Raw genomic sequence first — 15,534 nt, 5'->3', positions numbered from 1 at the left:
TCTGACAGAGCGAGCCTGACCCCATGGGATCAACAGAAGACTTTGCTTTCTTTATCCCTTCCAATTAATCAATTTTACTGCTAAACAAAGCTGACTCTTTGAAGGGGAGGTCTCCTATTTTAAATCTTGTTTCAGGAGATGTTGTGGATGATCTTGACCAGACACATCTTCTTAAAGGCATGCAGATGCTACTGCTCTGGCTGAGCACCCTGGAAGGTCATGGAATCCCAGAATGTCCTGAGCTGGAAGGGACCCACAAGGATCATCCAGTCCAACCCTGTCCCTGCCCAGACCCCCCAGCAACCCCACCCTGGGCACCCCTGGAGCTCTGGCAGCCTCGGGGCCGTGCCCATTCCCTGGGGAGCCTGGGCAGTGCCAGCACCCTCTGGGGGAAGAACCTTTCCCTGAGCTCCAGCCTAAACCTCCTCTACCACAGGGAGCAGAGATCAGAGCTGCCCCTTGGGAGGAGCTGCAGACCCCACTGAGCTTTGACCTCAGTGTCCTCTGCTCCAGCTGAACACACCGAGTGCCCTCAGCTGCTCCTCTTGTGGTCCCTCCTGATCCTTCAGCAGCCTTGTAGCCTCTTTTGGATGCTTTCTAGGATATAAGATCAAACAGCACTTGGAGAATTCACTTTAATACCTCATATTCCTCTTCAAAGATGAGTTACCTGCTTTCTAACAGTCTTAAACATATATTTTAACATATATAAACAGGACTTAAACATATATTACCAGCTCTTCCCACTGGCAAAGCTCACGCAGGAAGATCACATCCATCTCACGTGGCTGACAGAATGCTCCTGAGGAGGACCTGGGCTGCAGCACTGACCTCCGTCACCTCACCACGAAGACTGTGAACCCCTGGTGTCTTTGGTGCTATTAAGCACCTCTCGAGTGTGGGTGAGAGCCAAAGCTCATGGTTGAGCCATGGCAAGTCTCCAGCTGGGCTGGATATTGATTTTGGTGGGACATGAATATGTTATTCTCCTCCTGGTTATCACCACAAGCTCTTAGTGCTTCCAAGTGCACAGGGGCTATTTTGTCTGTGCTCATGTCCAGTCCTTCCCTTTGCAGTTTACAGGGGCAAATCCTGTATTTTTATTCTGCCTGCAAGAAAGTTCCTTGGCTCCACGATCAGAAGCTCCAATTCAAGTTTATAAAGGTTTTCCATTTGTAATGGATACCGTTACTTGCAACATCCAGCTGGAAATACAGTGCTAACATATAATAGAGCCATCCACAGCATCACTCCTGGTTCTTAATGGAATTTGCCTGTAAACAGACATAAACAAGCACCAGCTTGAAGGCAAGAGAAAAGCTTTGGTGGCTCTGTCCTGGGAAAACATCGTGCAATAGTAAAAAACCCCACAGTCTGCTTCTTGCCCTGCTTACAGTGAGTGCTCATGCACATTTTATAAGAGAAACTGCCTGGGTATAAAAAGAAATGACTCACTGAAACTGGTAACACTGAACTCAACTTGGTTTTGATCCAAACCCCAAAAACGTTTTATTCATTTGAAATGTAAACGGTTCCTTTATCAACTGCCCGTTTAAGGGCTTGTTTAGGGCAGTTTCCTTCCAAATAGGTTGCTCAGCCCAGAGTTTTGCAAAATCCTGGGAAAGAGGGAAAGCAGCAAAGCAAGGAAGACACAGAAACGCTGCTGTCTGATTTATGGAGAGTGGGATGGGGGCTCCCATCCCTAGTGAAAGCGTTCCCAGAGCTGCCTTTGCTGGAGACTTGTTGCTGCAGCAAGATGAGCAGTGCAGCTCATGCTGCAGCCGCCGGCATCGCTCCCGCCCGCACCCATCACAGCTCCAAGGCTCCTTTCTGCTTCTGGCCCAGCCTGATCTCCAGCTGGGGAGCACCATGGGGGCACAGGGATCCCAACAGGATCCCACGTCATCGCTGGAGCCTCTCCCCTCGGGGCTCCATGGCATTCCCACTCGCTTTGGGTCACCCTGGCCTGGCTGTGGTGGTGGGTGCACAGACGGGGCTCCTGCCTCCAGCTGGGCTGGGTGGATCCAGTGCTGCTGCTCTGGCTTACCCTGGGCTTTCTACCATGGCAAGGGTCTGCACCTGGCTTGGTGGGAGCAGGGGAGGCTGAGATGCTGCTGGGGCTGCGCTGCTGCTGCCCAGGAGCATCTTCCTGCTGTTTTGTGACAGGATTTGGAGGAGCTGGAGGGAAATGCATGGATCTGCCTTTACCCCGCCAGGCCCAAGGGACACCCCACGGTCTGGTGCTCATCCCACCAGCTCTGGGATGACACAGGGTTAGGGACATTTGGGGAGTGGATGGTGTTGGGAAGGAGGGATGGTGGTAAAGAGAAGGGGATGCTCGTGGGGTCACGTGTGTGCTGCATTCATGAAAAGGAAAGGGACTGATGGTGGGATAGTGGCAGAATTAACTGATTGCATGAAGAATTGATTGGTGAGGAAGAAGCATCACAGGGCAGGGAAATCCCACAGGCACAGCCAGAGAGAGGGAAAAAAAAAAAACAAGGAGAAAAAGGGAGATGGTGCTACTGAGCTCTGAAGACTTAATCAGGTTAATTCTTTCAGCATGTGGTGTTCTGGCAAAGCACAAGGGGGAGGAAAATACCTATTTGTGGGGAAGAAAACAAAAATCAACATTTCAACTGTTGTGTTTCTTCTGAAATGAAGAGCATTACCTTCCCCAGCCATCAACCAGCAGCACAGACATGCTTGGGAATGGGGAAATTTATATCTGAGCCTCTTCTCTGGAATTTTTCAATGCCACCCATGAGAGAGATGAGTTCAAGACATTGTGAAAACCATCTGGAGACTCACTGAATAGTTGTGTGGTCCCACTTTGAGCAGCAGAGACATAGCACAGCCTCCCCTGCTCCGGTCCTGCCAGGGATAACAAACCCTGGAGCCACGGGCTCTGGGCACCTGAGCCACGAGTGGAAAATCCCCTCTGGAGTTTTAGGAGGGTGCACAAAGTGGAGTTGTTTTGGCAACTGTGACCCACAGAGCTGCTGGATTCCAGAACAGCCACGACCCCAACCATGGAAACCACCTCAGTTTGGAGCAACCTTTTGGAAGCATTTCTGAACACCCGGGGAATTTGAGTTGACTCAAGTGCTGAAAGGGACATGGGCAATACTCTGGTTTAAAAAGCTCCTTTGACCAGCATTTGGGCCACTCTATGGCCCAAAAAGACCCACTGCTGATGACATGTGAGGGCACCAGGTTGAATGATGGTGAAGCCATAACCCTTTTTTTGAGAAGAAACAATTGAAGTCACCAGTGCCCTGGTCCAGGATGGAGTGGGTGGGAAGCGATTTCCTGGGGGAAAACCAGCATCTCTGGGGGCTCAGGCACTGATACCCTTCTGCAAAGGCCTTCAGCACATTTCTTGAAGAAGCAGCTGGAAGTGTTCCAGCAGCAAATGTATCTGACTCCAAAAAATATCTTGCTTATATTAGAAGTGTCTGGATGGTGAATAATGTAGAGAGGAGAAAGTGTCATGGGGCAATTAATAAGCTGAGGCTGTACATGGTGGCAAGGAGAAGAAAATATTAGGGGAAGTGACAGGCAAAGTCAATAAATAATGGAGTGGTATTTGGGAAAGGTCTGGCACTTCTGCAGCTGGCTGGGCAGAGCACAACAGCTCTCTTGAACACTCCAACACTCCATTTTTCTCTAATGCCACTGCTCTCTTTTTCTCCTGAAGCTGGAATTTGACCGTCAGCTGCAGAGTGCAGGATGGAGACAGCAGGTTCCCTCTCCATCCATCCCCACATCCTTCTTCCCACTGGGTTGGCCTGTCAGGGGAGTTGCAGTGGTTTGTCTTTACACTTCCAACTCCTTTACAGAAAGTTGTAGGATTTGAGAATTTTAGGTTATCAGGTGAGCTTTGTTGTGGAAACCAGGGTGGTGCAGGATCCAGACAGTGTGAGAAGGTGAGAGTTGGGGTCTGTACCCCCCTCCTTGGACACCCACAGCTAACAGCAGTTTACCTGATAAAATGAGAGACCCCTCCAGTCCCTCCAGGGCGTTTGCAAACCCCACTGAGCATCATGTGATGGGTCTTGGCACAAGGGACAAACCAGTCCCACAGAGCATGGTCAGGGCTGAAAGAGTAATTTGAGTAGGCAAAAAGATCAGCCACAGTTTTTCCCTGCCAAAGGAGAAATATGACTTGGACAAAAAAATCCCATGTTTGCCTGAGCAGAATAATCTGCAAATGCAATCAGCCATTTGTGTGATTGATGCTCCTTGCTCTGCTCAAACTTCTCCATCAAAGTTGTGGGGGAAAAAAAAATCGCCGCTGAGGAGAAACTCAGATCTCCAAAGTGCAAAGGACACAGCCACAAAACCCAGCACAGCCCTGAGGGAACTAACAAGAGTACAGAGCAGCATTTGATGTTCCCGAGCCTGCTCCAAGCGGCCCAGCTCCCCAGACCGGGAATCCGATCACGGTAACAAAAGCAAACAAACCACGGTTTAAATAGAAGCAAAAACGTTGGAAGGGAAAAACCAATGAGAGCAAATGTTTACCCCGAGGACGGGACAGTTTAGAAATCATGGCTGGGAGCCAACTCTCCAATACTTTTAGTTTCAGAAGGTTTGCAAACCTCCTCTGCCAATGTGGCCCTGGCCCCTCTGCCCTTGGACCCGTGACCTGCTGCAGGTGCAGCTCCAGACAGCCCTGGGGAGCAGCAGGAGGAAAGGTTCCATGCCTCATTTTGGGGCACATCAGAGAATGGCATGCAATGTACCAGCTAATTATGATTAGAGCAGAAACAGGTAAGGTAATTATCATGGTTATGGACACACAGTGAAGAAGCTCAGGAGGCATTAAGGAAAGGGAAAACAGACCCCAAAATACAGAGTTTTAACATGGATTCATACTGACAAGTTCTTGCTAGTTTTAGTTAAAAACCCAACTTTGGGAGCTGTTTTTTAAGAATATTAAGTTCTGGGATTGTTTGTGATAGGAAACCACGAGGGATTAAGGAATTCAAGAGGAAACCACAAGCCTTCCAGTGCCTACAGGGTCTCTGGGAGAGCCAGAGAGGGACTTTGGACAACGGACTGGAGGGACAGGACACAAGGAAGGGCTTCCCACTGCCAGAGGGCAGGGATAGATGGGATATTGAGAACAATTGTTCCCTGGGAGGGTGGGGAGGCCCTGGCACAGATTGCCCAGAGCAGCTGTAGCTACTCCATCTCTGGATGGTCTTTAAGGTCCCTTCCATCCCAAATCATCCCAGGATTCTATGATTAAAACCTGGCAGCAGCAGAGGAGAGTGAGGAATTGGGGATCAGGCACAGCTGCAGCAGCCAGTGCTGACCTGTGAACACATGAAGGACAGCTCAAGTACAGAGATAAGAGATACAGACAAAAGAGATAAAAATGAAGATGCTGCCTTGTGTTGAGACTGCCATTTAAGGGAAGGACAACAATGTGATGACCAAGCCCTCCCAGTGCCAGCCCTCCAGGGCAGCCAGCCCCATGTCTCCCTGAGCACTGCTGAGGTCAGCCCCACACACACAGAAGAAACAAACCAGGTGTGAATTTATATTAATTTTATTCACATTTCCAGAGGAAAGCATCAGTGGAGTGCAAGGCCATGGCTAGTGTCGAAAGGCTCAAGTATTTGGTTTGAAACAGGCAGACATTTCTGAGGCTGAGCCGAGCCCCCGCTCTCTTCCCCTGCACGTGCTTCCAGTTCAAGTAACAAGAATCTCCAAAATAAGCTGGCTCATCACATCATGGGGGGGGATGTCAAAAACATTAAAGCTCTCTGTGGTATAAATCCCTAAGTAGGGCATAAAAGTAGCAGGCAGGAAATCTTGTACAGCTGAACTGGCTTATCCCTGGGCCAAGTGTTGGGCTTTTCCTTCAGCAGCAGAGTTTTGCTGTCAGCGATGCCAAATGCTCCTGTCCAACTTTAATGTGATTCATTACCCAGAGCTGAAATTTGCTGCTACTGGATTACGGGGATGATGGTTGGTGATGGCTCAGAAAAAATTGAACAGGACTCCCAGCCGAGGAGAAGAAGAGAAAAGGAGAAAAAATTTGATTGCTTTGACTTTCAAAAACAACAAAAAGAGAACAAAAACACAGCCAGGAATAAGATTTTGAGAACTGGAAATTCCTAATTGCACTGCTGGCCCATGGGAACTTGTCACAGCTCCGAGTTGCTTCTAAGGAATATATCTGTATTGCTAAGAGACTCCTGGGTTCAGCTGGGCCCACAACTGGTTCTTGCTGACATCCAGCAGACTCAAAATCCTCCCAGCTTCAGTTTTGCTCCCCACAGAGCCACAACTTTTTGATTTTTGCTTCAAAGTGCACGTTTCAAATTACACAAGGCATCAGGTAACCAAAGGCCCTGCAGAGCCCTGGCTGTGCCACAGGCCTGGAGCAGGACTGGGAACAGCAGAGTTTGGACAGGCAGCAGGAACAACTCACCGAGACACTGTGGAAAGCAGCACTCCCTGACACAAGCGGAATGGCACCAGCAACTGACGAATTCCTAAGTTATGGGGCTAAAGGATGAGGTGGTTTAGGTTTTTTCTATCTTGTACATATCAGGGAGTTTTAAATGTGTCCAGTGAAGACACTAGAAGTCTTTTTGTCCTGTGAAGTTGCTGGATTTAATTGGAATACAGCTATATTTGGGAAAGGAGTGGGTCATACATGTGTGCACATTCTTGCTTGCTCTGCAAAGACAATTATCAGATTACAAAAAAAGGCACAAGAAGCACATTCATCCTTATTTCATTCCTAAAAGGTTCCTCCTTCCCCCCTGCTGAAAGCACTGTGCTGGCTGTCACTGAATAACCTCCAAGTACACATTTTCCTCTTTGATCCAGCTGGCTTGGAAGCCCCAAGGATTAAAGATTTCTCTTCTGTTTGAATAATGTCACTGACTAGAATCTCATTGCTTGTTTAACCGGTTCTCTTCATCCTCCATCTATATACAGTAAAAGAAATGGAATTAATATTATATTTTGGTTTATTGCTAGAGGAAATCTGCTGTCCCCCAAATCAGGCTCCCAAAGGAAGGAGGTGAAACAGAAAATCTGGCAGGACCCGTTTGCTTGAAACAAGAAAAAGGCAAAATTGCACTTGCCCCACCTGGCTGGGTGTCACAGAGGGGGAAACTGGAGCAAGGAAGGGCTCAGGGTTATTTAGCAAGTCAGTGGAGAGCCAGGAATAAAACAGCCCAGCTCTGGATCCAGTTGTCAAGAAACAATTTTGCTTTGCCCAGAAGGCGAGTTCTGTCAGAGGACAGGACATGCCACTTACAATTCAAGTCTTAATGTTGACACTGGATGTGCAGAGCGGGATAAAGGGATGTGACTCTTTGGTGAATATCCTGGTTATCATACTAAAAATGTATTTTAATAAACTAAATTCACCCCTTGCCTAGTCTTTAACACTGCAATAAATTTCTCCCCTGCAGCTGCCTGGATGATATTTAATGGTTTAGCTATTAAATATCCCACTAAACCTGTGTCTTTTCTGTGAAGGCTTAAACTCCTTAAATTCTTATTGAAAAAAAATATATATATGGAAATAAACTGCTCTAAATATTGTTCCAGGACTGAATTGCTTCAGTGGTGTGGATTCTATTTACAATTTTTAGGAACCTTCTACTTCAGACAAGTCACAAGAACCTTCTCAGCAGCAGGAGGGTTGGACAAAGGATGTGGGTGACGCAGGAAGGGGGAACAAGTGTGTTCCTTGTGTCGACACACGGTCATGGACAGCGTGTTCGCTCTGTTCCTGACAGCTCCTGGGAAGCCACGCTGGTGGCAGAGATGCCAAGGGAGTTTGAGGTGCCTGTGGATGGATTACATCACCATGCAGTGCCCTGAGACACCCACACAGCCTGGCAGAGGCTGAGGGCAGAACCTGCCCTTGGCAGCTCCAGGTCACACCCCCAGTACTCCCACAGGTTCCCACACACAGGATTCAGCCTGGCAGCTATGGATGAGGGGCAGCAAGGGCTGCCTGAGCTGAGGTGGTTCTAGAACAGCCAAACAGCCATCAGGGAGAGTGGCCAGAGGGAGAGCCACGAGCTGGTGCTGCCAGCAGGACGGAGCAGGAGCCAGCAGGACTCACCACATCTGCCAGGGCTTCCATGGGGAGAGGACAGCTCAGCAGTACCGTGTAGAAACCCCCACCCAGGATGTCCATGGGCATGCTCCTCAAACTGGCTGTGCTGGAGCAGGAGCCACCCCTGCTCCCACCCAGGAGAGCACAGGCTGCACGTGCAGGAGCACAGCTCCACTCCTGTCCCCACACACAGCAGCTCTCTCTCTTCTGGGAAGTAACTGTTACCCCATTTTGCTGTTTAAGTCCTGATTCCTCTCCAATCTCACCTCCCTGTGTGCCCTGCCTGCTCCCCTCCCAGAGGCAGAGGAGCTGCTGCCCTGCCCTCCAGCTCTCTGGCAGAACACACTGAAGTCCACCTCAAGGGACAAAGGCCAAAGCACTTCACGTTCATCAGTTCGGATGGTTCAAAAGAAAAGCCATTTGTTTCTAGGAAATCTGTTTACACACACAGTCTGGCCACTGCTGGCTTTCCAGCTCCCATTCCTAGCATCTGGCTGGCAGTGGAGAGGGCAAGAACGAACACACACCAATCCCCAAGTGCTCCTGATTGTGCCATTTTTGCCAGATGTTCCTGGCGCAGAAGGAGCTGCACAAAAGCACTGATGGGAGAATTACAGCTCAAACACATCTCTGTCTCCAGCAGCAGAAGCCCTTATGGGATCTTTGCCTACCCAAAGCCCACCTGCACTGCCCCTGCCTCCTGACAGGGAATGACAGGAATGAGGATTTTTTGCTTGCTGGCAGAACCAGTGCATCCCTGATGGAAACCCTCTGCCCACGCTCCCCTCCTGCTGGGGTGTAAGCAGCCCAGCAGCCAAGGGTTGGTTGTTGTTGTCACAACAACCAGGAGCAGTATGAAAAACTGGAATTTAACAATCAGTCCTGAAAAGGTCATCTCCTGAGTCACAGCAGTGAAGGATACAGGGGGATTGCTTTGAAGTGCATCTTTCTCCTCTCTTTTATTATACAGAACACATTAATCTCGCTGGTGATCACTCAGTCTTTCAGGCACTATCACTGGACACAAAGCCAGTTTTACTCAAAACTTTCTTCTTGCTCCTGCAGCTCCACCAGTGCTACCTTGGATTCCCCTTAGAACTGGAGGTTTCTTCTTGATCTCAAAAAGAGATTGATATATCAAAACCAAATTCAATTACAAAATATAATAATATCCTCTTCTTGGAAGTGAAGCTGCCCCATATTCCAGACTGTGGCAGGATTTTTATAACCTCAAACCATTTTTACTAAGTTCTACTTAAAATATATCAGAGTCCCAATCCACCTGTCTGGCGTGTTGTAATGCTCACAGCTGAAGATCCATTCCCTGTCAATTCCTCCTGGCCTCAAGGCCCCTTCTCAGTTGTCTTCTGCAGACTTGAACATGAGGATGGCGTTGTAGATCTTCAGGGCAGGGCCCAGTTTGATGCTGAGTATTTTCACGATGTCATTCTGCTTGAGGAGCAGGAAGGCCTCGCCGTCAATCTGCTGGAGGTTGGAACACAAACAGGACAGGGGTTAACCACCAAGGGACAGGCAGGATTTCCACCTCTGCTCATTCTGGGATTCTTGCCTAGTTCTGGCCCCTACACCCCATGATGTCCCCTCTCCAAAGGACACAGACCTCAGCTCACAGCGCTTTCCCTAGAAATGGAGAAGCTCCATGTGTCCTGCCCATGGCAGAGGGAGAATGAGATGAGCTTTTAAGGGCCTTTCTAACTCAAACCATTCCATGATTCCATTTGCTATATAGACTAAGGCATAGTGAAGATGCAATATGGCTGGAAAAACACAATCTCCTAATTCATCAACAAGGACATATAATTGATTAGATGCAAATTAAGCAAGTGATGAACATACTACCATGTGAAAATACAGGATGCTGTAGGTAGCAGGGAGTAAAATAATGACACACTGTTTCTGGAAAAGGTTAAAAATTTACTTGAGCAAGAATATCCACTGAGACAATACAGATATAATTAATATGAACCCCAAATGCTGCAGGGATGAAGCCAAAGATTAATGGACAGAGACAAACAATATGTGTCTCCCTAAGTTATTCCATTAAAATCCATTTACAGAGACTGACAGCGTCTCCTCCTCTCACTTGATGCTCACCAGTGCAGCATACAGCACTGGACAGTCAGCCCAGCCAGAGTAACAATTCTGCTATTTTTGTAGTCTTCCCAAATAGAGTATTTTTGGATGTCAATGCCTGGTGCAAGAGGAAACACTGAGTAAACTCAGAGAACACATAATTAAAGCAAAGAGCTGGGAGTCAGGAGATTTGTTTTTCCCACCTCTTACCACACAAGAGACCCTCAGCAAGTTACTTAACCTGCTACTTAAGTAACTGGGAGTAACTGGGAAGTTAATTCCTGCACTGGGAACGACAGCAGTGCTCCCAGACCACAGATGGCCACACCATCTCCTTGGATCTTATTTTCAAGCTGCCTCAAGTCTACACTGCTGCAATGAATGTGTTAAAAATAGCTTGAAACAAATAGGATTGTGCTGCTTAAATCAAATAACAGAGTCAAGAGGAGCAGAAAACTGCTGGAAAACAGTCCTACATTTCAAAATGGGTTTGTGTCCAATATTATTTATTCCTATGCTTCATTTTCCCTGCACTTCCTTACACTTGCTTATTTTAAACAGTCCTGGCCTGAACTGGACCTAGAAGCAAGTCTGTGCTTTATTATTCATTCCTTTGTTCCATGTTTTTTGGATGGGTTTTAGAATTCTTTGCACAATTTGTTCTCTTTGCTCCTAATGTAAGCAGCAACTTATCCCCCTCCAGCCCCCCACCAAGGGAAGTCTGCAAGGGATTTATTTATCCTGGACATGAAGCACTTGGAGGCTGATCCTGGACAGTGTGGGGGAGTTCAGCTCTCCTGTCACTCACACCTGTATTCTGGCCAAAGCCAAACTGCTAAAAGGGTTTTAATTTCAAACTGACAATGTGGTTTGAGCATAAACTGGAAAAACAACACAAGCCCCTCTAAATCAGGCATAGGGAACCACACTTTGAGGCTGCAGAAAATAAGGATTAGGACAGACTGTGGCTATGGCACTCTCAGAACCAGAAAGTACTGGCTGTATTCAGGACCAGAAGAAATAAAACACACGAAGAATGGTTGGATTTATTAGATTTGCTGGTACATCTCACCTCTGTACACACCTTCCCTAGAAATCCCTTTAACACAGCAACAGTGAAAGATGGGTTCATTTGAACAAATTTCACTCTTCCCACTATATTCAGTTCACAAGTATCCTACTGTATTGTCACATTGTGGATAGTGCTCTTTGCAAGCCTCTGTTTCTTTTGCTTCCTATTTTGTGTGAGTCTGCACAGTTTTTAAAACACAGGAAACCAAAACAGAGATACATAAATCCACAAAATGCACTGCAGCCTGATTCCCCCTGAAAGGGAGCCAGCTCTGGAGCAGACAGCGATTACAGACCTGCCCTTTCCAGTCACTGCCATGCAGGAGGAGAGACTCCAGCCCTTCCCTGAAGCTCTTACAGCCACACAGGAGAGCTCTGAGGACAGAATCACAGAACCATGGGACAGTTTTGGTTGGAAGGAACCTTAAAGCTCATCTTGTTCCACCCCTAGCCATGGACAAGGACACTTTCCACTATCCCAGGTGGCTCCAAGTCCTGTCCAACCTCACCTTGGACATTTCCAGGATGGGGCAGCCACAGCTGCTCTGGGCACCTTGTGCCAGAGCCTCTCCACCCTCACAGGCAGGAACTTCTTTCTAATGCCCCCTCTCCTTCACATTAAGGCCATTGCCCCTTGTTCTGTCACTCCTTATCTAAAGACCCTCTCCAGCTCTCCTGGAGCCCCTTTAGGCCCTGCAAGGGGCTCTGAGCTCTCCCTGGAGCCTTCTCTTCTCCAGGTGAGCACCCCCAGCTCTCCCAGCCTGGCTCCAGAGCAGAGGGGCTCCAGCCCCTGAAGCATCTCTGTGGTCTCCTCTGGATTCACTCCAGGAGCTCCACATGCTTCTGACGCTGGTGCCCACGGTCGAAGGGAGCTCTGGAGGTGGGGAATCACCTGAGCAGGACAGAGGGGAAGAATTCCACCCCCAAGAGCTGCCCACACCGTGAGATGAGTCCAGGACAAAGTGCATTTGTGCAAACTCATCAGGGGCTCCTAAAGAACCTCCAAGTGATACCTGCAATGTAAGTGGAAGCTGAAGCACCCAAGAGATCCCTGTCTGTGATCCACCTACAGAGCTGTGCCAAAATCCAGGACAGCCACATCCTGTGCCCATGAAGGTCTCCCAGAGGCCATGGTGAACCCACCAGGAATGGGACCAGAGCCCAGCCCCTGGCAGTACTGACAGGACATACCTCACACAGGACATGCCCTGACTTCCCAGCCTCTGCTTGTCGAAACAAAAGGTTCCCCTCCTGCTCTCAGCCCAGCCCATGGGGGAAGCCAGCGATTCCTGGGAAACCCTGTGCCTGCCAGGCTCCCCAGGAGAAACAGGCACATGTCCTCATTAGAGGCAGCAGATGAGAGCCTCACTAACCATTCCAACAGGGCATCTTTAGAGCAGTGCCAAACCCATGGTACAACGGTCCAACACAGGATGTTAAGCATAAGCTCAGTGATTGGAACTGCAGGGGAAATTTAAAGCAGCAGGATGCAATTAGCCATGGTGGAATTCAGCTCCATGCTGAGGCTGCCTTCTAAACGCCACTGCTCTGCAATGAAACAGGTGAGCAGGTCTGAGCTCTCTGCTGTAATTCCAGGGATCTGCAGCACAGGGTCTGGGCACACCCCTCTTACCTCTTCCCTGAACACAGACGCTTGTTCTTTGCAGCCAGGTAAACGCTGGATAAAGCTCACCACCTGCAATTGCATGTAAGAGAAAGGAAACACAGACAATTAAAATGAGACACCATCAAGAAAAACTCTCTTATTTCTGTATGACAATTCTCTATGGAAGACTTTTTAAAACTTTAATACTCAGAACTCTCACATTAACGAAGGATACAGATGGAAAACATTGCTGGGTTGTTGCTGCAACTCCTCTGTATATTTTGGTTACCACCAATAACTGCCCCTATTGCCATTTGACCATTTCTCTCCCTCTAAGAATCCAGCTTCTCCGCTCCTCTAGAAGGTTCTCACAGAATCAACATTATTTTTCCAGATAAAAAGCTATATATGGCTTAGACTACTTTAAATTCACTCACAACTTCACTTTCTCTACAGCACTGTTGGAAAGTAAAACTAACACGAAAAAAGGATTTAGACAGCTTCCGAAGATGACATGCCTGTAAGAGACAAGATAAACCAAGTGAATGAGCACTGCTGGTTTACTAACATGCAAAGGCAGAAGAGCTGGAAAGGAAGAAAGAAAGCAGAAGAGAAGGAAAGGAGTTTTGGTTTCATTTAATCTGTGCTGGGTACACAGGATCCACAGAACCAAGAGGATTAAACAAATAAAAGTTAATTTTATATTTCACATTAGGGAAAACCTTTCTAGGCAAGGAATCTGTTAACATTTGGAATAATCTCCCTGGAGTCATGCAAGCAGCCCTGGGTTACATTATATAACACCAACGAGTGTGCAGAGTAGCCCTGTGTGCAGTCAAGGATGACTTAATGCGCATTGTCTTCTCCAGCTGCAGCTTCACTGGTTCACAGGACATTTGTACATTGAGGCGTTATCAGATCAAACATGTCCTGTTAATTGGATGCTCCCTTGCAGGAGCAGCTCTGCCTCATGAGGTGTAACCATGTGAGTTGTTGCAGATGTGACATTTCTTCCCTGTACACAAACAAGCAGTTGGGAGGGGTCACCGTCAGATAGATACATGCTCCCTTCAACTCAAAATTGTCAAAGTCTCTCCTAAATCACATCCCTGTACCTCTAGATCATCTTGCCCCTAGACTTGGAGTCATCCCCTCCCACCCAGTTCCAGCCAGGCAGGAACTGGGCTCTCAGAGTGCCCTCCAGGTTTGCTCTGCCCTGGCAGGAGCAGCTCTGACTCCTGTGGTTTCTGTTATGTAACCTGAAAGCAGAGCATCCCTCTCCTTCATCCTCTTTATTCTGCTCCATCTTAAAGGCAACCCCTAAAATCCACATCTCTGTTAGGCAGTGACTCCAAATTTTCTTCTGTAGAAGCGTAAACTCCTATTAATAATCAATAACAAAAGACTACTTTCCTTTTGAGTCCCCCGTCTGCTAACAATTAAAACACAAATGAAAATCCTTCTGCCAGGTCTGGTTCCTTCGAGAATTTACAAGACAGTTGGACCCTTGGGGCAAGAGCTGGGTGCTCTTCAGTGTCTGTGGCACTGAGAGGCTGGCAGACATCTGCAGGGAATGACCTGGGCTTGGCTTGCTCCTGTATCCTTCCCTGCACAACTGCTGCTGGCTACTGTCACTGACACGGAGTGACAGACCTTTGGTCTGCCCCAAAGTCCTTTGTAGGGACACTGCAAGCTCCCTGCACCACTGGAGAGGCCTCTTGAGCAAACAGCAGCCCTGGGGTTTACCAGGAATGGATAACAGAGAGGGAAGAAAGATGCAAGAGCAGAAAACGGGAGAGAAGGTCCCCCAGGCAGGAGACAGACCCCACTGAGCCACAGGGACCTGTCTGGCTGTCACTGCTGGGGAGGAGGGTTCCCAAACCAAGACAGGGCAGTTGAGGAATGAGGGAGGCTTGGGAGCCCAAGAAAAAAACACCACAGGAATCCAACACAACCCCACTATATTGGCAGGGAAGCCTTGAACCCTGAGAAAGGCTGAGACTGGGAGGGCTCAAAGTGAGGGTGTGACAGGGTGTTGGGCAGGTTGGGAACATCTCAGTGGGATCAGAGCTTTTCTATGAAGAGATGAAAGTCTGCTGGCCTGTCCTGCTGTAACCATCCCATGGCTCAAAACTGCCTGCTGGAAACTCTTACATTAGTAAAGGGAAAGAGCTTGAAAAAGAGCTTTGTGCAATCCTGAGAACACCCTGGAAACTGGACATGACCCTTCTGGAAGGTGCTGATGTGTGGCAGGCTTGCTGAGATCAGCACAAGATTGATGGCCTGTGGTGACAAGGCAGCCCCACATCACATCCCTTCAACAGCTACTGCAGGACTGGTCCCCTCTGAGAGGAGCTGGGTTAACTGGGATTTAGAAATCTACTTACACTTGGCATAAGGACAGTGTCCCCCCCGCCAGGGTATTGGCATTTGAAGCAGGATTAACTAATGAACAATACAACTCTAGCACATCTTAATGTTCTTCTGTGAGTCAATAGTCTGTGCTCTGAAAACATGACAGGAAGCTTTCAATAAATACCAAAGCCGCATTAAAGTAACTACTCTTAGTGACTGCTCAGTGTTACCACGTCTTTCTTAGCTTGAGGACCCCTAAATACTGCTACTGCTGCTGCTCTGCCATTTCAGCTGCTCTCAACCAGCA

At 48.2% G+C, this 15,534-nt stretch overlaps 1 protein-coding gene across 7 annotated transcripts in view; it reads right to left on the bottom strand.

Moving 5' to 3' along the window:
• Positions 1-5,544: 5,544 nt before the first annotated feature.
• The window catches only part of LOC128799825 (lethal(3)malignant brain tumor-like protein 4), a 41,342-nt gene continuing 31,352 nt past the window's right edge, over positions 5,545-15,534 (bottom strand). For 5 of the 7 annotated variants that reach the window (XM_053964619.1, XM_053964615.1, XM_053964617.1 and 2 more), the window contains 2 exons: positions 12,900-12,962; positions 5,545-9,586 (listed from right to left, as the gene is read on the bottom strand). In XM_053964619.1, the coding sequence (XP_053820594.1) occupies positions 9,458-9,586; positions 12,900-12,962 (192 nt within the window). In that variant the 3' untranslated portion in view covers positions 5,545-9,457. Of the gene's footprint in view, positions 9,587-11,562; positions 11,642-12,639; positions 12,815-12,899; positions 12,963-15,534 lie in introns of all 7 variants that reach the window. The other 2 variants (XR_008434842.1, XM_053964618.1) reach the window with 2 other exon arrangements.

The sequence above is a fragment of the Vidua chalybeata genome, chromosome 25 (genome assembly GCF_026979565.1).
Source record: "Vidua chalybeata isolate OUT-0048 chromosome 25, bVidCha1 merged haplotype, whole genome shotgun sequence".
NCBI classification, from domain to species: domain Eukaryota; kingdom Metazoa; phylum Chordata; class Aves; order Passeriformes; family Viduidae; genus Vidua; species Vidua chalybeata.
This window is presented reverse-complemented; position numbering and strand designations above follow the sequence as displayed.